This window comes from Chinchilla lanigera, unplaced genomic scaffold (genome assembly GCF_000276665.1).
Source record: "Chinchilla lanigera isolate Chin_1 unplaced genomic scaffold, ChiLan1.0 scaffold00013, whole genome shotgun sequence".
Classification (NCBI taxonomy): Eukaryota; Metazoa; Chordata; class Mammalia; order Rodentia; family Chinchillidae; genus Chinchilla; species Chinchilla lanigera.
In genome coordinates this window covers 3,764,108-3,784,536 of record NW_004955414.1, presented here as the reverse complement: position 1 = coordinate 3,784,536, position 20,429 = coordinate 3,764,108, and the positions used below count along the sequence as shown (strand labels likewise).

Below are 20,429 nucleotides of genomic sequence, written 5' to 3'. Positions count from 1 at the left end.
GGCGCTCCCCACCCGAGGCTCCCCGTGCAATGGGGGCCCACTTTCCGGGAGCCAGCAGGCAGGAGTTGATGATATTCTTAAATACAAATATTCAATTATTTCTGAAAACTTGTTGGAAAATATTTTGTTTCCTTAAGTTATTTTTTCTTTGCTGGGCATGGTGACACATGCCTGTAATCCCAGTACTCAGGAGGCTGAGGCAGGAGGACTGCTTTGAGTTTAAGGACAGCCTGGGCTGCATAGAGTTCAAGACCAGCTTGAACTACTTAATGAGACCTTGCCTCAAAAGCAAAACAAAACAACAAAATAAAATAAGTGCTAAAACATTTTTTAAGGTTTTTTTATTATTTATTAAAATATTTTCACCAGGCATGGTGGTGCTTGTCTGTAATCGCAGCACTCAGGAGGCTGAGGCAGGAGGATTGTTACAAGTCCAAGACCAGCCTGGGCTACAAAGTGAGCTCAAGGCCAGCCTGAAATGTATAGTGAGACCCTGTCTCAAAAAGACAAAAAAAATCTGTATATATATATTTCTTCTGCCCCTCTTCCTTTTCTCTTCTGAGCCTAGTTAAACCTAGAGGTCCATGTGCTGAGGGAAGTGCGTATGCTGTGTAGGGTATGTGCTCCTCACCTGTGTTGTGGTCGGTTGAGATCACAAGGTTCAATGTCAGTTTTCATGGATGAGCCAGATTAAGTTGTCATAACGAGGAATGAAGGAAGCTGTAGTGTTGTTGCATTGTACACACAGTGCAGTGGAACACAGACTGTCCCATCAAGTGAGATAAAGTGCTTTCATCTACATTCATGTAACTGAAAAGACCAGGTAAGATGTTAACACTGCTGAACCCTGCAGCAAAGCACAAAGGGTCCACATGAAAGCAGCCAGAAAATTACATGACGCATCAGAAGTGAAACTTCGTGATCCTCTTGACCAAACATTAATACTGTGTCTATTTATGTTGTTTGAAAAGAGCTAATAGTCTTGAAAGAAGAGAAAGAAAGAATATTAGAGCCAATAAGAATAATTAGGGCTTCTGGTTGACCTTCTAGCTCTGAGATATGTTATGAAAAATAACTTGTAGGTGAAGTGGGTCCTCAAAAGATACTTGCTAAGGCAATAGTTAAGCAAACATTCAGAGAATAGGCTTGACTATGAACTGGAACCTCGGAAACCACGGTGATATGGCAAGTGAGTTCAACAAGAAGGGCACTCACAAGAAAACTGAAAAGGCAGGAACAAACAAAGCTTTATTAAGCTGGCTGACGGATAGTCTCTAACCAGGAGCCAGAGGAGATGTCGACCCCAATCTATCTGGGTCTCACCTTCGGTTTAGGTACATTTTATATTTCCATAGTAACCACTACCTCATTTTGGGGAATCTTACAAGAATGTCACACAATGATCACAAAGTTTACTTTTTCCAGCAGGTCAGACCGCCAAATTCCAAATGGCCATCGCAGTTTAACTTTTAGCCCACTGCCCAGTTTGTTCTGTTGGTTCTGTTCCCACTTTATGACTGCTCTAAGTGAGTTGATAACTAACCAGGGTGAGTTGGGGTCAAGCACGGCTTAAGTGAACATTAAGTGACTTCTCTTAATATGGAGTTAAAGACAGGAAATGGAGTCTGTCTTGCCCTGTCAATGGGACAAGAGAAGTCTTTTCTACTAAGTCGTGTAGGTCAGGCAATTGTCCCAGCAATGAAAATTGACTAATACACACCCAGAGCCAAGAGAGCACTGTCCAAACTGACTTGTTCAGCAAGTCAGTACTTCTGGGGTAACAGGAAAGATTGAAGCACACTAGTGAATATAGAAATAAGAATGCATAGGCATTGACTTCAGGGAGGCAGATAAGCAGCTACCACATGATACTATCGATAGTAGTGAAGTCAAAGATAGAAATGCCTAAATGTTCCTGACATACATTAGGGTCTTTTTTCTTCTTAAAATGCCCTCTATTTACTGATGACTAGCACAAAGTTGCATGATTAATATAGAAATATGACATTCTCATATCAAGCCCTTTGCTAATTCTGTGTGCTGTGGTATTTTTTTGTAAGGGAGCATTATATGAAAACTACAGTTATGCATAAATCATTTAAAACTTGGCATATCTAGGAATTGGTATCTCTGGCAACTTTAATATATCTCATGTAGAACTGACAACTTAGTGCCTAAAAAATGAGTGATACATCTACATTAGTTTTACATGCATCATGTGGAGGTACTCTTTAACTTCTACTTATTCTTGTTTTTTGTCTTGTTTCAGTTCTTTTACGAAACTTCCTCATTTGGCAGGAACAGAACAAAATTTACTACTTGCCAAAAAAATCCAAACTCAGTGGAAAAAATTTGGATTAGATTCAGCTGACTTGGTTCATTATGATGTTCTCTTGTCTTACCCTAATGAAACAAATACTAACTACATATCAATTGTGGATGAACATGGAACTGAGGTGATACAGCTTGTTGGTACTTTTATATTTTATAAAGCCATGCTGGGATATGCAGATATGCAATAGAATTCACATATTTTATAAAAGTTAATAAATTGCAACCTATTCGGTGTCTACTGTATTAGGCATAGTGGGAGGTCCTTAGGCCAGAATGAAGATGTGGACATGATGCCTTTGTGTACGTAAGGTGAGGTGAAAAATGGAGTACATTATTTCAAATCAGACTGGTGAGTTCTCTGATGAATATGAGTAGGACTTTCTAACCACACAGAAATGGGTCATTCAGCCCCACCTGGGAGTTAGAGAAAGAAATCCCCTTGAAAGACTTGATACATGGGTCATGAAAAAGCACAGGGGTTAACCACACAAAAAAACAAAGTAAAGAAAATACTGGCAAAAGCTTGGAAACATATAATAGCGTAGCATTATTGATATAATTTCAAAATTTCCTGTTTTTCAAGAGTGTTAGGGCCAGAGGTATAGCTCAGTGGCACAAGTGTCTGCGTGGCAAGTGCAAGGTCCTAAGTTTGATTCCCGGTACTTAAAAAAAAAAAGAGAGTGTTAAATACAGACTGGGCTATGGTAAGAAACAAACCAGTAGAGAGTTGTGGAGACAGATCAGAAAAGGGTTTACCCTAAGGAGCTCATACTTCAGCTTTAGTTCCTGGTCCAAATGACAAATCCTAGGCAGGGGAAGAATGAGCTAGACAGGCACCCTAGGTAGATTCACAACCTGCGGATTCTTTCTCCACTAGGCAGCGAGTTGCAGTCAGCAATCTTAGTAGTTACATCAAAGGTGATGAAGTCCTGGACCAGGATGCTAGCAGGAGTAAGGCAAAGAGATGAATCAGGGAAACAGGAAGTGCACCAGCAGGGCTTGATTAGGGACTGACTGGAGCAAAGAAGGGAAAAACAGCTTCAGAGACTGCTCAGAGGCTTGCTGTGGGTACCTCACTTAGGCTATGAATGGAGATAGAAGATGTAGAGGCAGAAGCAGGCTAGGGGTGGTAAAAGATAAATTTTAACATGTTGCATTTGGAAGTCAGAGCTAAATACCTACCAGGCTATTAAATATATGTGCACGAAAAACTGGACACCATAAGTACATCTCCTGTTGGCAAAATTGTCATACTCAGTGTAATGTTACAGGGCAGGAATTCAGAATGAGACAAGCAGCGGTCCAGGAATAAAAATGAGGAAACTTTAAATGAAGGCCAGAGAAAAGCGGCTCACAAAGGAAGAAGAAAAGGAGAAACATAAGCATGTGTGTGTGTGTGTGTGCGCGCGCGTGCGTGCTTGTGTGTGTGTGTGTGGTGCTGGGACTGAATGCGGGGACTTCACTGAGCTCACGTCCAGCCTGAGTGCCTTTTCAGCCCTGTTTTACACCTTATAAGAGAACATTCAGTTATGTGGATTGCATGCATCTGTAAGATTTCCTGTTATTTCTGTTATTTTTAATAATACAGCTCTTTCTCATTGTTGTCAGCAGAATTTAGCTATTTACTTAGAGAAACCAGTTTCAGTGCATTTAATCTTCAGTGTGTGCTTGGGGACAAAATGCATTCTACCTTAACAACACTTTAGAATTATTCTCTCCAACTTACATTTTCATTCTTGCTAGATTTTCAAAACATCGTACCTTGAGCCACCACCAGAAGGGTATGAGAATGTGAGCAATATCGTGCCGCCGTACAACGCTTTCTCCCCCGCGGGCACGCCAGAGGTAGGATGAACAATATTTCTTTATTCAAATCTAAGTGTTTCCTTGCTGTGTAAAAACCTGTGTATCTGAATAAAAACAAGGGAATTTTACATGGAAATCATACATTATCATTGGTTGCTTGATGCTGTATACCATGAACACTCAATAAAAATCAAAGTAATGTTTTAGAAAGCAGAAAAGGCCACCGGAAAAGGAAAAGAAGAAAACAAACACATAAAAAACAGATCCTAATGAAGTTGATGTCATTCTTAGAAATAAACATACATCCGAGCAATCTTCTAATTCATCAAATGCAATAGTCACTTTTATTTTTATTTTTTTTATTTTTATTTTTATTTTTTGTCATTTTGAGACAGGGTCTTGCTGTGCAGTTCAGGCTGGCCTTGAACTCACAACAAACCTCCTGCCTCAGCTTTCTGAGTGCTTGGATTACAGGCATGTGCCACCACACCTGGCTTTACTTTTATAAACTTTTTTCCACTAATCTCAGTGTTTTATAGATGTATTGATCTGTTTTTATAGGTCATACCACATAAGTTCTTAATGGCTGGTTGGAAATTAAATGTAATAAGGATTTTCCAAATGATACTACTCTAATTGCTGTGGCTCAATATACTGATAACTTCTTCAAAAGAGAACATATTGTCCAAAATACAGATGTTACAGTCTGTGTTTGGATGTCCCCACAAAGCCTCATGCAGTCATGGGGCGGGCTTCTAGAGTTTATGATTGATCCATGGTTCAGTGTTGGAATTATGGATGTGAGTGCTATAGTTTGCATGAAATGTAAGAGAGGGAAAGAGGCTCCTTGCTGCTGCCCCTCCCTTTTGCTCTTGCTGCTTTGGCTATCTTCTGCTGCCATGAACTGTTGCCCTCTGCCATGTGCTCCTCTGCCTTGGAGCCCGCTGATTATAGACTGAAACTTCCACAAACTGTGAGCTAAGTAAACCTTTCCTTCCTTAATTGTTGGAGTCAGGTATTTTGTCTCAGCAATGAGAGAAAAGTAACTAAGACAATAGCCTTTACATTGTCTTTTTCTAACTTCAAAATTTTGAAAGATTTTCTGAAGACTTGCCAGAATTTCATAGGTCTGTTTATTAAGTCTAAATAGGGAAAGAAAACTTTCACTGCTGCAGTTTTGTGGAACAAATGTACCTTTTGTTGTCTATATCTACTTATATATATTTTCTTTTCCCTGTAGGGAGATCTGATATATGTGAATTATGCTCGTACTGAAGACTTTTTCAAACTAGAAAGGGAGATGAACATCAACTGCACGGGAAAGATTGTTATTGCCAGATACGGGAAGATCTTCAGAGGAAATAAAGTACGGTATTGTTTTTCTAGAGGGAAGGAGAGAGGAGAGATCCTAAAAATATAAATGACCAGCTCACTTCAATAGTTCCCAAAATTGCTTTAAAAGTTATTTACTTTGCTGTTTGCCATGGCTGCACACAAAAACTTTTCATGTTCATTTATATATCTAAAAGGCAATTATTTTTATTATAAAAATATTTGCTTTTAAAATTTAATTGAAAGAAATTTCTATAAACTAAAAATGAAAATCTCCCTCAGCATTACCTGATATTCTTGCCTAGATGTAATCAATCTTAATATCTTTCTTCAGACCTAATTCTGTATAATAGCAATATATCTGTATGTATCCACATTATACATGGAAGTGTAATGATTCTTGTTCTAAAAGAGAGATCATTGTATGCTGCACATCAAGTGAGTCTATGGTTGGCCATAGCTTATGGATAGTCTCCGTCAGCACGTTGAGGGCGGTATAACATCGTGGAGTATTTAAGAGTTTAAGACTGTAGATCCACACCACTGAGTCTGTTCGGGGCTTCTGTGCTCTAGAGCTTATACTGTGAGCTATACTTTGTGCTGTACTTGTTCCATATGTAAAATGAGAATACTTAATAATAGCTCAATAATGCTTAATAATAGCACCAGTCTCACAGACTCATGATTAGGATTATATGACTATGTTTGAAAGCATGAATGGCAGTAGCTGCTGTCAGTAATTTCTACACAGCTGTTTGTTAAATAATTAATTTAAATGGTGACAAAATATTTTATAGAACGGATAAGCCATTTATTTAACCATCCCCATTGATGGATGTTTCTCTTGTCTTGAATTTGTTACTACTATTTCCACAGTGAACATTCTTTTCCATATATACTTCATGCATTTGTGTGAAGATTTTTGGAATATAGATTTTCAGAAATGGGGTGGCTGAATCATAGTATATGTTCTTTCAAAATTTTTGTAAAGACAGTCAAGTTAACCCTCCAAGCAGTTGCAAGATATACCTCCACTGCTACATCCACGTGCTTTCTGACTACGGGAATACTTCTTACTGAGTCAAGACTGATGTTCACTTATCCTTTGCTACAGTGCTTCTGATAATGAAGAATTGAGTTTTTCTTTTTAACAAACAGACAACCATTCACAAAATAGCACAACAACAATACAAGCAATACTGAATTACAGACAAGGCGACAGGAAATTAACACTGGGTGCTGTATTATGTATTGATAACTTCAAAGTGGTTACTCCAGAGGCAAATATAGATGTGAAAGATTGATCAAATAATTAAAATAATTAATCATTAACTGTTCCTTTCTTTTTTTTTTTTTTTTTTTTTTTGGTTTTTCTCCGGTACCGGGAACCGAACTCACGACCTTGTGCTTGCCAGGCAGGCACTTTGCCGCTGAGCTAAATTCCCAGCTCCCATTAACTGTTCCTTTCAATACAGTGATATAAGTCAGTAGTACAACTATGTTAACTATCGTGTATATACATATAGACATAGTATTCCCCTTCTTTTGCTTCTCTTTTCCCTCATCCCAGTTGCTCTTTACTTTTGAGGAGTATCCTTTCATTTCACAATGTCTATCATACCTCCTAATTTTTATTTACATTTTCAAGTTCTTACACTGGTGAGACAGTATGTTGCTTACACATGCAGGTCTGATTTATTTCACTTATGAGTATGAGCACTAGTTGTGACCATTTACCTATAAAAGCCTCGAGTTTATCTTTCTTTATAGCTGTGTAATATTCCATTATATAAAAGTACCACAATTTTCTTATCCAACCCTCAGTGGATGGACATTTGGGTTGCTTCCACAATTTAGCAATTACAAATTGTGCTGCTATGAACATAGGTGCACATATATCACTGTGATATGATGTTTTGAGATCTTCTGAAAAAATACCCAGCAGGGGGATAGCTGAGTTGAATGGGACCTCTAGACCTAGTTTTCTGAGGAATCTCCAAACTGATTTCCACAGTGGTTTCACCAGTCTACATTCCCACCAGCAGTGGAGAAGGGTTCCTATTTCTCCACAGCCTCGCCAGCATTTGTTATTCGTTGATTTCTTAATGCTAGCCGTTCTTACTGGGGTAAGGTGGAATCTCAGTGTTGTTTTAATTTGCATTTCTCGAATGACTAATGATGTTGAACATTTTCTCATATATTTATTTGCCATTTGTATTTCCTTATCTGCGAAGTGTGTATTCATCTCAGCTGCCCATTTTTGGATTGGGTCTTTGAATTTGGAGGGGCTGCTATTTTTTAATTCTTTATATGTTCTAGATAGAAGCCCTTTGTCTGAGGGACAATCAGCTAAAATTTTTTCCAAGCTTGTGGGTTTTCTTTTTACTCTGCTGGTGATTTCTTTAGATGTGCAGAAACTTTTCAGTAGGATAAGATCATAGTTGTTGATTCTTTGAAGTATTTCATGGGCAGTTTGGTGTTTGTTCATGAACTCTCTGCCTACCCCTATGTCTTCAAGATTTTTACCTACTTTCTCTTCCAGTAGATTTAGTATTTCTGTTTTAATATTGAGATCTGTGATCCATCTTGACTTGAGTTTGATGCATGGTAATAGCCTTGGGTCTATTTTCAGTCCTTGGCAAGTGGCAAGCCAATTTTTGGCACCATTTATTAAAGAGGCTGTCTTTCTTCCAGTGAGCTTGTTTGGCCCCTTTATCAAAGATTAGGTGGCTGAGTGTGTTTTTGGTTGTGGCTTTATCTTCCAGTCTGTTCCGTTGATCCTCAGATTTGTTTTTTAACCAGTACCATGTTGATTTTATTATAGTAGCTTTGTAGTATATTTTCAGGTCGGGGATTGTGATTCCACATGACTTGTTTTTGTTGCCCAGGATTGCTTTTGCTATTCTAGATCTTTTCTGGTTCCAGATGAATTTTAGGGACTAGATCTGTAGGGAGGGTAATGGTATTTTAATGGGAATTGCACTGAATCTGTACAACAGTTTTGGTAGTATGGCTATTTTCACAATGTTGGTTCTTCCCCATGAGCAAGGAATATTTTTCCATTAACTGAAATCTTCTTCAATCTGTTTTCTCGGAGTACTGTAATTTTCACTGAATAGGCCTCTTACTTCTTTTGTTAGATTGATTCCTAAATATTTCAATTTCTTGGATGCTATTGTGAAAAGTATGATTTCCTTAATTTCTCTCTTAGTCTATTTGTTGTTTGTGTATAGGAATGCTATTGATTTTTGAGTGTTGACTTTCTATTCAGCTACACTACTGAATTTGTTGCTTAATTCAGGGTGTCTTCTTGTGGATTTTTTGGGGTCTTCCATGTAAAGTATCATGTCATCTGCAAATAATGATAATTTCACTTCTTCCTTTCCTATCTTCCTTTTATTTCTCTCTCTTGTCTAATTGCTCTGGCTAGTGTCTCCAGAACTATGTTGAATAGGAGTGGGGACAGTGGACATCCTTGTCTTGTTCGTGACTTTAAAGTAAAAGCTTTTAGTTTTTGACCACTTAGTATTATATTGGTTGTTTGTTTGTCATAGATGGCTTTGATCAGATTGAGGTAAAGACCATCTATTCCTATTTTCTGTAGAGTTTTTATCATAAATGCATGTTGGACCTTGTCAAAAGCTTTTTATGCATCTATTGAGATAATCATGTGGTTTTTGTCTTTAGCTCTATTGTTATGCTGTGTAACATTTATTGATTTGTGGATATTGAACCATCCCTGCATTCCTGGAATGAATCCAACTTGGTCATGGTGTATTTTCTTGATGATTTGCTGCATTCTAGTATTTCTATTATTTTATTGAGTATTTTTGCATCTATGTTCTTTAGGGAGATTGGTCTGTAGTTCTCTCTCTTGGTTGGGTCTTTCTCAGGTTTGGTGTCAGTATAATACTTGCCTCGAGAAATGAGTTAGGGAGAATTGCTTCCTTTTCAATTTCATTGAAGAGTTTGAGGAGTGTTGGTATTAAATCTTCTCTGAATTTTCTGTGGAATTCTGCTGTGAATCCATGAGGGCCTGGGCTTTTCTTTGTCAGTAACTTTTTAATCACATTTTCAATCTCATTCATGGTTATTGGGTTGTTCAGGATTTATATATCTTCTTGATTCAATCTTGGTAATTCACACATATCTAGGAATCTGTCCATTTCTTCTGAGTTTTCTATCCTTTGGGAGTAAAGATTTTCAAAGTAGGTACTAATAACCTTCTGAATTTCTGTAGGGTCTGTAGTAATTTCATGCATTTCATTCCTTAATGCAGGAATTTGAGTTCTTTTTTTGATAATGTTGGCTAGGGGTTTATCAACTTTATTTATTATTTCAAAGAACCAACTCTTCGAATCATTTATTTTTTGGAGGGTTTTCTTTGTCTCAATTGCATTAATTTCTGCCCTAATCTTTGTAATCTCCTCCCTTCTTTGGGCTTTGGGCCTGACTTGTTCTTCTTTTTCTACAAGTTTGAGAAGCAGCATTAGGCTATTTATTTGTTCTCTTTCTGTTTTCATTCTGTGTGAGTTCACCACTATAAATTTCCCTCTGAGGACTGCTTTCATTGCATCCCACAGATTCTGGTGGGTTGTATTTACATTTTCATTTGTTTGTAGGTATTTTTAAATTTCTTCTTTAATTTCTTCTGTGACCCATTGGTTGTTCAGGAGGTTGTTATTTAATTTCGAAGTGTTTATGGAGTTTTTTGGAGCTCTTTTTGTCATTAATTTCCAATTTTAGTGCACTGTAGTCAGATAATATGCATAGGATAATTTCAATTCTTTTGCATTTAGTTAGGTATGTTCTGTGGGCTAGAATGTGGTCTATTTTAGAGAAAGTCCCATGTGCAGCTGAGAAAAATGCATATTCTGATGTTGTGGGGTGGAACATTCTGTAGACATCTACTAAGTCCATTTGTTTGCATGTTTGTTTCAAGTCTGTTATTTCTTCATGATTTTTTTGTCTAATTGACCTATCTCTTTGTGTCAAGGAGGTATTTAGGTTCCCTGTTACAATAGTGTTATTAATTATATGGGTTTTCATGTCTGTTGAGATTTGTCTTATATAGTTTGGTGCTATGATATTTGGTGCATGCATGTTTATGCGTGTTATCTCTTCCTCTTTTTTTTTGTTATCTCTTCCTCTTCCTTTTCCCTTAACAAGTATGTAGTGACCTTCTTTATCTCTTTTGATTGTTGTCGGTTTGATGTTTATATTGTCTGCGAAAACAGAATAGCTCCTGCTTTTTTCTGGTATCCTGTTCCATGGAGAGTTGTTTTCCATCCTTTGACTTTCAGTTGATGGATTTCCTTTTGAGTAAAATGTGTTTCCTGTATACAGCATGTTGTGACATTTTGTTTCTTAATCCACTCTGGCAGTCTGTTTCTTTTGACTGGTGAATTGAGGTGATTTACATTAATGGTTATAACTGATATGTGTTGGTTTATCTTTGTCATGTTATTTACTTGCTGTTGGTTTCCTACTTTTTCTACCTGTTTAATTGCTTGCTCTGCTTGAGGGTTCCTTTCTGTTGTTGTTGAAATTGTGGTCATTTTTTTCTCTGTCTAGAAGATGTTTTAGTACTCTTTGTAACTTTAGTTTGGCATTTGTGAAGTTCTTCAGTTGTTCTTTGTCATGGAAATATTTTGTTTCTCCATTGAATTTGAAGGATAGTTTTGCAGGGTACATCAGTCTTAGTTGGAAGCTATTCTGTCTCAGGACCTGTAATACTTCACTCCAAGCTCTTTTCACTTGGATGGTTTGTGTTGAGAAGTCTGCCTTGATTCTGATGGGCTTTCCTTTATAGGTGATCTGTTTCTTTTCTCTAGCAGCTTTTAATATTCTGTTCTTTTGCTGGATATCTGTGATCTTGATTATTACATGTCTAGGTGTAGTTTTATTTTGATTATGGCTATTTGGAGTTCTATATGCTTCACTTACTGTACATCAGATGCTTTTTCCATACTTGGGAAATTTTCTGCTATTATAGCTGCAAATATTCTTTTTATGTCATTTGTGTTATCTCCTGCTGTTTCACTGAGTCCTATTCATCTTACATTATTTCTCTTTGCTTTGTTTTGCAGCTATTGAATTGATTTTTCCTGATTCCTTGTTGATTTTAAAAGATCCTTTCTTTCACGATCGTTAGCTTCCATGCTATCTTCAAGATCTGAAATTCTATCTTTGGCTTCATTCAAGCAGTTTTGCCAGCTTTCAATGGAAGTTTTGATTTCCTGGATATCCCTTTGAATCTGTTTCATGCATTTTGTTTCCTTCCTATATTGTTCATTTAACATTTTCATCAGTTTCCTATGCTCATCTGTTTTTTTTTTATATATGTCTTCTTTAGATGTGCTGAGTAGTTCTTTCATTATTGTTGTCATTTCCTTTTTGCCTGAGAGATTATTTCTGATCTGATCTTTTCTATGACCTGATGGAGTTGTTTCTTTACTTCCATTGCAATCATTTCAGCAATTTCAGGAGTGTGTTTACTAAGTTCTCCTATGTCGATGTCTCCTGGACTTTTTCTGAGAGGGGTAGAGTTCTGACATTGCATTTTAGTCCTTCATCTTGTCATGTCTGATGCCGGTAGTAGAGCACTCAGTCTCTTTCCTTTCTGTCAGCTCAGCAAAGGTCCTTAGTATCCCTAGTTTTCCTGGTGGTCAAACTACCCCTTAGTGGCTGCTGGGGCGTGCTGTTTAGTCTGGGTTCTTCCAGCAGATGATGAAGTTTACCTAGTTCTCCCGGATCTGAGATGCCGATCATGATGTCGTCAGGTCACAGACAATCTGATCCAGTGTCCCCTGACAGCTCAGGGCACGAGTATGAACCAGAAGTGGTCTTCACTGGTGGCGTAATCACCGACCACTTGGTCATGTGACTCCAGGGATTTCAGGGCAAAGGTAGAGCCCAACATGGACAGCAGAGTCTGCAATTCTTGGACCACCTGGTTCTGTGTCTGCCAGTTGCTTGCGGTGTGCACAGGAGCCAGACATGGGCTGCGCTGGCAGTGATCAGAGACTGCCTGTTTCTCCTCACCCAGCCCAGTCTCAAATCATGGTTTCAGCAGTTTGTGGATCACCTGCTCTAAAGCTTCTCATGGTGTTGCAGGGCATGCATGGGGCGGCCCCCTGCAAACCCCAGTGTTAGTGAGTTTGTGGGTACCTTGAGACAGAATCTCCATCTGCCCCAGGCGCACAGAGGGTGGAGACACAGACTGCAATGGCAGTAGTGTTCTGGGTTGCCTGCTGTGTTTCCAGGATGTAGATGGCGGCTACCTGGTTCTCTAGGCATTCAGCTGCATACTGTGGTGTCAGCAGATTGTGGGCCACTGGCTGCACTGGCGGTAATCATGGATTGCCTGCTTTTATGCACCAGGCCCTCACATGAACCATGGAACCCAGAATTCAGTTTTTATAGGCCATATTTTCCTATTCTCTTTGTTTTTTGTTTTTTTGTCTTTTTGAGGCAGGGTCTCTCTATGCAGTTCAAGCTGGGCTTGAGCTCACCTTGTAGCCCAGGCTGGTCTTGAACTCTCAACAATCCTCCTGCCTCAGCCTTCTGAGTGCTGGGATTACAGGTATGTGCTACCATGCCCACCTAAAATTTTAAATAAGTTTACTTACACAGATATTTGCAAACTGCTTAGTTTATGATGTGTGAAATTTTGAAGGGCTGGTCATTAAACAGGAGGAAGGCATGGTCTGTGTTCTTAATAACTCCCTCAATATTTAGAGAAGACACTTAAAAGATATTTGAATATACTTTGATCTGTTCTATAGTAAAAATGCATAAAAATAAGAAGTACAAAAAAGAAAGGAGAAAATAGAACGGTTTCACAGAAAACATAACTTGTTTAGAGTTTTGTAAAATGAATGTTTGTTAGGTCTACCAAGGGGAAACTCTTCAAAGCAAAGACAGCAGAACATGTAATGGCATGATATAAGCAAATGTCTAAATTTTTTCCCTCTGTCCCGCCCTTCCTTCTTCCCTCCCTCCCTTCTCTCCTTCCAAGACAAGGCCTGGCTGTAAGTACAGGCTGGCCTTGTACTTAAGGCACTCCTCTTCTCTCAGCCTCCCAGGTGCTGGGATTACAGGAATGCACCATTACACCTGGCTTTCCTCACATTATTAAATTTTTTTTACATGAATAAGCCAGTCTTTTGCCGTGTCTGTTTTATAGGTCCATATTGCTCTTGCAGGTCAAAAATGCTGTGCTGGCTGGGGCCATAGGAATCATTCTGTACTCGGATCCAGCTGACTACTTTGCCCCTGAGGTACAGCCATACCCCAGAGGGTGGAACCTTCCTGGAACTGCAGCCCAGAGAGGAAATGTGTTAAATCTGAATGGAGCTGGCGACCCGCTCACTCCAGGCTATCCAGCCAAAGGTGAGTGATGAGCCTGTCAGTCTACTGTTTTTGCGGAATTACTTCATGCTCTTTTAAGTAGGATAAAAGCAAACATCTCTACAGTAAAATTAAAATTGTGTGTATTTGTATAATTTTGGATACTATTGCTAGGAATCAATTGTTATTTTATTTTTAAATTTTCGTGATATGTTAGCATGAGAAAGGGACACTCAGCTGATAATCTTTTACCTCTAGGAGAGAGATTAGAAAACTGATTTTCATGCCCAAAGTAAGAATTGTTCTTAACTGGATTTAGATTTTGTGAGCACACTTAGGAATTATCCTTCTTTAGGTCAGATATTTCTATTTTTGAAAATACCAATGGGTTATTTATGTATTTAGGGATTTTTTTGAGACAGGGTCTCACTATGTAGTTCAGGCTAGCTGTGAGCTCACTGTGTAACCCTGGCTGGCCTCGAACCTGCAGTGATCCTGGCTCAGCCTCTAGAGTACTGGGATTACAGGGGTGTGCCATCACGCCCACCTTTTAAACATATTTTGAATCCTTAGGTAAAACAGTTGTTTTACTTTTTCGGGACTTTTAATTTTGATGTATTTGCAAATGTGTTGAAAATTTCTAATAGTAATATAGGAAATTTCGGATTCTTGTTCAGATTTTTAGTTATTTTCTTTTCCCCATGATTTTTGCAGAGTACACCTTCAGATTTAATGTTGAAGAAGGAGTGGGAATCCCTCAAATTCCTGTGCATCCTATTGGATATAATGATGCAGAGATATTATTACGGTATAAATTTTTAGTTGGATATGGAATAAAAATTTTACTCTAAGATGTCCATTTTCTGATCTAAAATAAGTATAGTCCAATTATGTTAAAGTCTTATATTAAAAGGATTTTATATAGGAATAATAGAGCACACTCATTTTTTAATCCAAAGAGAACAGTTAGTTTAGTGACTAGGAAGTAATAATAATACAGTACTATGTTCGCTACAAATGAAATTCTGAAATGCAATACTGCATACAAAGATAAAAGTCAGTACTGATTTGAGATTTTATCCAAGGAATTGGATTTCTTTAGATATTCATACCTGAGCTATAGTTTAAAAATGTGATCTGGGACTACTTTACATGATCATTCAATGTCCTTATCTGTAAAATGAGGACAGCAGTGTGTCTCGGATAGGGTCATTACCACATCATGGTAGTACAGCATCCAGAATCTGATAAACACTCAAATAATGCTTGCTGTATATATAAATTACACATACATAGTATATATTGTGTATATATATATTATATGCTATATATATTACATATATATTATTTTCTGTATTTCTTTATATATTTCCTTTACACTTCCATTCTTGTAAGTGTCTGTACCAGAGCAACTTAATAATTTCTTTGTAGGTGGCTACATGTAATTGACTTCTTTATAAATTAATTTCTTCTTAAACTCATCATGAGTTTCCTGTATTTGCATTTCTCCGACTCACTGCTTCCCTACATAAATAACCAAGGTTACGAGTAGTGCTTCTCATCAGTCCTGTTATTTTATTTTATTTTTCTCCTTAGCTCTTACCACTGATATGCAGTACTGTATTACATATGTTTCTTATTTGTCTCAGTCATGGTTCACTTACTAGATGTATGTTCCAGAAGGGAAAATTGGTTTTCTTTTTTGAGACAGGGTCTTGCTATGTAATTAAGGCTGGCCTTGAACTCACTGTGTAGCCCAGGCTGGCCTCGAATGCACAGCAATCCTCCTGCCTCAGCCACCCAAGTGCTAGAATTATACACATGCACCACCATGCCCAGCAAGGGAAAGGTTTGTTGAAAATTTGTCCAACAAATAATTCTTAGATTAGAGTGAGATATTATCATCAACTTTATAATTTTCATCTGGGAACTGCGATGCTCAGCCTCTTTCTGTCCTTCCATTTTCTCTCACCAGCCACTTGGGCGGGCTTGCTCCCCCGGACGAGCACTGGAAGGGAATGCTTAACGTTTCTTATAGTGTTGGGCCCGGCTTCACAGGGAGTAATTCTTTCAGGTAATTTTTGCTTTACTGTAATTGCCTGAAAACGTCCTATAATGCAACAGAAAAATGTCAAGATAACTATTCCACTAGATATATTTTGCTTATTTTTTTTTACTACTACTTGTGAACGATGTTTTATATTACTTAAGTACTTACAGAATGAGTTATTGAATTGTTATTGTAGTGATATCACAATACTTGTTTCAGAGTGTCAGAAATTTTATTTGATTTTTAGGCTCAGTAATTCAAACAATGACTTTTTTAAACCTCGCTTTTCACCTACAGTATATAATAGTTTGCCCAATAGTTTGCAGTGTCTTACATGTGAGACACTAGTTTAAACTAAAGGAGAGGGTTAAAGAGAAGAGAAAGAAGCTGGGTCAAAGTGAATAATCATATACCTACAAGGCTCAATAGACTTATCATTACAGTTACTGTCCTTTTAACACATTAAAGCACTGTTGTAGAAGAGGGACGATAATAGAAAGTATGTCTGTTGAGGTTAGTTTCACAGAAAGTATGAAAGCTGTCCCCTGGGTGAAGGAAGGCAGGGTCAGCATCTAGTGCTGTGGGGAATCGTGACGTGATCAGAACTTTAAGAAGTTTCATTTGCCTAACATGTTGGCAGGGTGGGAAATGTGCCACTGAGAAATCTGCAAAGACATAGCTGCTTTTATTAAAACAAAGGTATTAAATCAGTCTTGTTTCCTAACAGTTTAATTCTGTGAGCTTTCATTCTTAGAGTGCTTTTTAGTTCCTGAAATTTTTCTCAGTCTAGAATATTTGAAGTATTAGAAATTCAATTTCCTTGTTTTATAGGAATTTTATAAATATTTTCATAGGTGTTTATATCTATAATTTAATCAAAGCAGTACCTTTAAAGAGATTGTTATTTATACTCTAAAGAGGAATGAAAATATAACATACTCATTACATGAAATGGAAAGGCCTTTGCGATTTACAGTCAGAAGCACATAGATACAGAGAGAACGTAGGTCAGTTCTATAATTTCAGTCACTGTTCAGGAGTAAACTCAGAAGCTACTCTCCTTCAGTGTGGGAATGAAGTTCTTGATTGATTTGACTTCAAAATGGACAGATACATAATAAACAGCAACAATAAACATGAAAAACAAGAGCATGCCTTTTTTAAGAAAAAAGGAAGAAAATGCTGTTTATGTAAAGCTGAGAAAGGCTCCTTTCTGGGAAAGAGTCCATAAGCTCCAGGGACCTGTCAGTGGGAAGGCTCCCCAAATGCCCCCTCCTGGAAGTTAGTGAGTTAATGACCATATTCTCTTGAGAACAGCAACAGAAAGAAACCACCAAGCAGGGCAAGCAATTAAACAGAGGGAAAAAGTAGAGAACCAACAGCAGGACCCTGTCTTCTCTGTCACCCCATGGTGGTCTTAATAGTCTATTAATATTTTTGGAGAGATTACCAAATTGTTCAACAGAAGTTAAATTCCGTGTCATTGTTGCCATCAATGAAGAAAGACTTACTCTTGCTCTGAGCAAAGTAGAAACATCAATAAAACGCAGAATCAGTAGAGGAAACACGATGCTCAACACAGAGAGTGGCGGTAGAGCTGGGGTTTCGCTCAGCAGCCGAAGGCCAATGTAGTGAATGGGGAAACATTCGGGTTCTACAAGATAAATGTATCGGACATCCCAGAGGGCCCTCCAAAAATGGTAAAGACAATTTAAAATAGATTATCATACAGTGTCATACAAGATGAACATGTGTTGCAGATTTTATTTACCTTATTAACTAACTGATTATTACTTATTAGTACAGTTCCTGGCTATAAGGTCAAGGAGGGTATTAAAACTCGTTCAAAGGAAGATTCAAAGATGATACTAAAAAAGGTCACCTCATCAGGAACATCAGAGTAGATGTGTATAATGTCAGAACAACTGGCTCCTTCCATCGTGGGGGAAGGATATTGCATAAATCTTTACCAGCTTCCATTTTATTACATAAATTACTGTTACTATCATTTTACAAGTTAACGTCTGTCTGTACAGACTTGTAAAACAGTCTGGTCAAAGACAATGAAAAATAGAAGTATCCTGAACAAGGCAGGGTGTTTCCCAATTTTTTCTTACAGGAGTGTATTTATTCATGCCACAAATATTTATTACTTACTCTTTACTATACCCAAGGCACCATTCTAGGTTCTAGGTTTAGCAGTGAAAAAATTTAGGGAAAAAAATTTCCTGTGCTATGGAGTATGTATTCTAGATTTCAGTTTATTTGAAACTTTGAGTTTGAAGTGGTAATGAGATAAACAGATACTTTTTGAGACAATTTCTGAGGTCATATATATTAAAAACTTGAAAGACATCAAAATTAAAAATTTGGATGTTTTTTGAGAATCTGCACAGTTAGCCTATGTTTATTTTCATGTTCAGTCTTTACAGATGTTTTTCCTCTCATTAATCATCTCTTACATTATTCTTTTTTTTGAGAGAAAGTCTTGCTATGTAGTTCAGGCTGGCCTTGAACTCACTCTGTAGCCCAGGCTGGCCTCGAACCTGCAGTGATCCTCCTGCCTCAGCCTCCTGAGTGCTGGGATGACAGGCGTGCAGCACCACTCCTGAAACTCCTGCATTATTCTTTAGTTAATTTTCTAGTTAATTTAATGACAGAGTGTCAACAAATTTGTTTAGCTTAGTAATCATAGATCTTAGGCTCATATTTTTAGGAACATGCTATACAATGTTTCTGCATTTCTATTATTAATATGTTTTTCTTGGAGTTGAACCCTGAGTCTTGCCTTGCTAAGCACATGATGTACCACTGAGATATACCCTCAATGCTATTATTTTTATCCATCAGGAGCAAAAATAAATTTTTTACTTAATGCCTTGAAATGAAAAAACTTTCCCTATTAATCACAGTCAGCCATTACTTAGCATAGGGATATTTTCACTGTCGAGTGCACACATGCAAACCTGGAGGGTGTTTCACACCAATCACCAGTCACTTGCTGGGGCCTCTTCCCTTTCTCCTTCTCCACAGTAGTGCACACTGAGCCCAGGGCCTCACACGCTCAGTATGGTCTCCTGACATAATCAGTAATATAGTAAATACGAGATTATGGGCGACTGCCAGTTTACTATTGTATATCATTCTGTAGTAAACTCTTTTTATTAAGTACAGGTATACCCTAAGTGAATGGTAAAAATCACAATATTATGTACCATACATATTTCCATGTAATACACTTTTATATGACTGGCAGTGAAGTGTGTTTGTTTACACCAGCATCACCACAGATTTATGAGTAATGCATTATGCTATGACACTGCAAGCGCTCCAATGTCGTGATACAATAGAATTTTTAGGCTGCATTATAATCTTATGGGACCCCATCTTATATGTAGTCTGTTGCCTATAAAACATCATTAAGCAGTACTGTGCATTGCTTTGTAAAGACAAATATTCAAGTAACAAATTTATGCTTTTTCATGTATTGCATAATGGACTATCTTCCTTGTTTTTGCAATTAAGAGGTGTGTATTTAAAGTTTCTAGCTAGGCGTGGTGTCACACACCTGTGATCGCAGCACTTGGGAGGCTGAGGCAGGAGGATCACTGTGAATTCAAGGCCAGCCTGGGCTACAGAAATGAGTGTAAGGCCAGCCAGAACTACATAGCAAGACCCTGTCTCAAAAACAATAACAACAACAGCAACAGCAAAAGGTTTTAGAATGAATACCTAATATGTGATGTTTGGGATTATAAATAAATACCAACAATGTAGCTGTGCAGGGAAAAGAAAACAAAATACGTCTGTTTTTAAGGGGTGTACATAAGTACTTAGCCGTAAATTGTCATGATGTCTGCAGCTCCCTGGAAAATGGCTCCAAAATATTAGCAATTATTGGATGTAGGTGGCAGATATATAGAAATTCATCATCTGATTGTATAATTTTTGGGTAGTTTTGAGATTTTACTTAATAAAAGTGGGAAGAAAACTAAAAATGTAATACTTCATATTAAATAATTTATTCCTTTTGAAATTCTAGAAAAGTTAAAATGCATGTTCATAACATCAATAAAATTACAAGAATTTACAATGTAATTGGAATTATTAGAGGATCTGAGGAACCTGGTGAGTTAATGAATTTTTTTAAGCATTTTCTTTTTCCAAAATTAAGCATAAGAAAAGATTTGAGCCGGGTGTGGTGGCACACACCTGTCATCCCAGCAGTTGGGAGGCTGAGGCAGGAGGACAGTTGCAAGTTCGAGACCAGCTTGGGCTACAAAGTGAGCTCAAGGCCAGCCTGAACTCCATAGCGAGACCCTGTCTCAAAAAGACAAAAAAAAAAAAAAAAAGAGTAAGAAAAAATAAACTTCATTAAACAATTGATATTTTTCTGACTGATTTGAAACTGCTAAATTTGGGGGAAAGTCATACAGCTTTGAAAAGTTTTACTTTATAGTCCCAATTGTTTTCTGTGAAAGAAAAACAGGAGGAAGTCTATCTGAAGACATAAATAACAGATATTTATAATGTGTTCAGGGTTGAAGTTCTTTTG

General features: G+C 37.6%; 1 protein-coding gene across 2 annotated transcripts in view; it reads left to right on the top strand.

Annotated features, from left to right (window-relative positions):
* Positions 1–20,429, top strand: part of Naalad2 (N-acetylated alpha-linked acidic dipeptidase 2) — a 60,670-nt gene that overhangs the window by 4,729 nt on the left and 35,512 nt on the right. The window contains exons 3-9 of one of the 2 annotated variants that reach the window (XM_013511968.1): positions 2,270–2,456; positions 4,078–4,179; positions 5,381–5,506; positions 13,680–13,866; positions 14,539–14,632; positions 15,800–15,898; positions 19,917–20,002. In XM_013511968.1, the coding sequence (XP_013367422.1) occupies positions 2,270–2,456; positions 4,078–4,179; positions 5,381–5,506; positions 13,680–13,866; positions 14,539–14,632; positions 15,800–15,898; positions 19,917–20,002 (881 nt within the window). The remainder of the gene's footprint in view (positions 1–2,269; positions 2,457–4,077; positions 4,180–5,380; positions 5,507–13,679; positions 13,867–14,538; positions 14,633–15,799; positions 15,899–19,916; positions 20,003–20,429) is intronic. The other variant, XM_013511969.1, reaches the window with a different exon arrangement.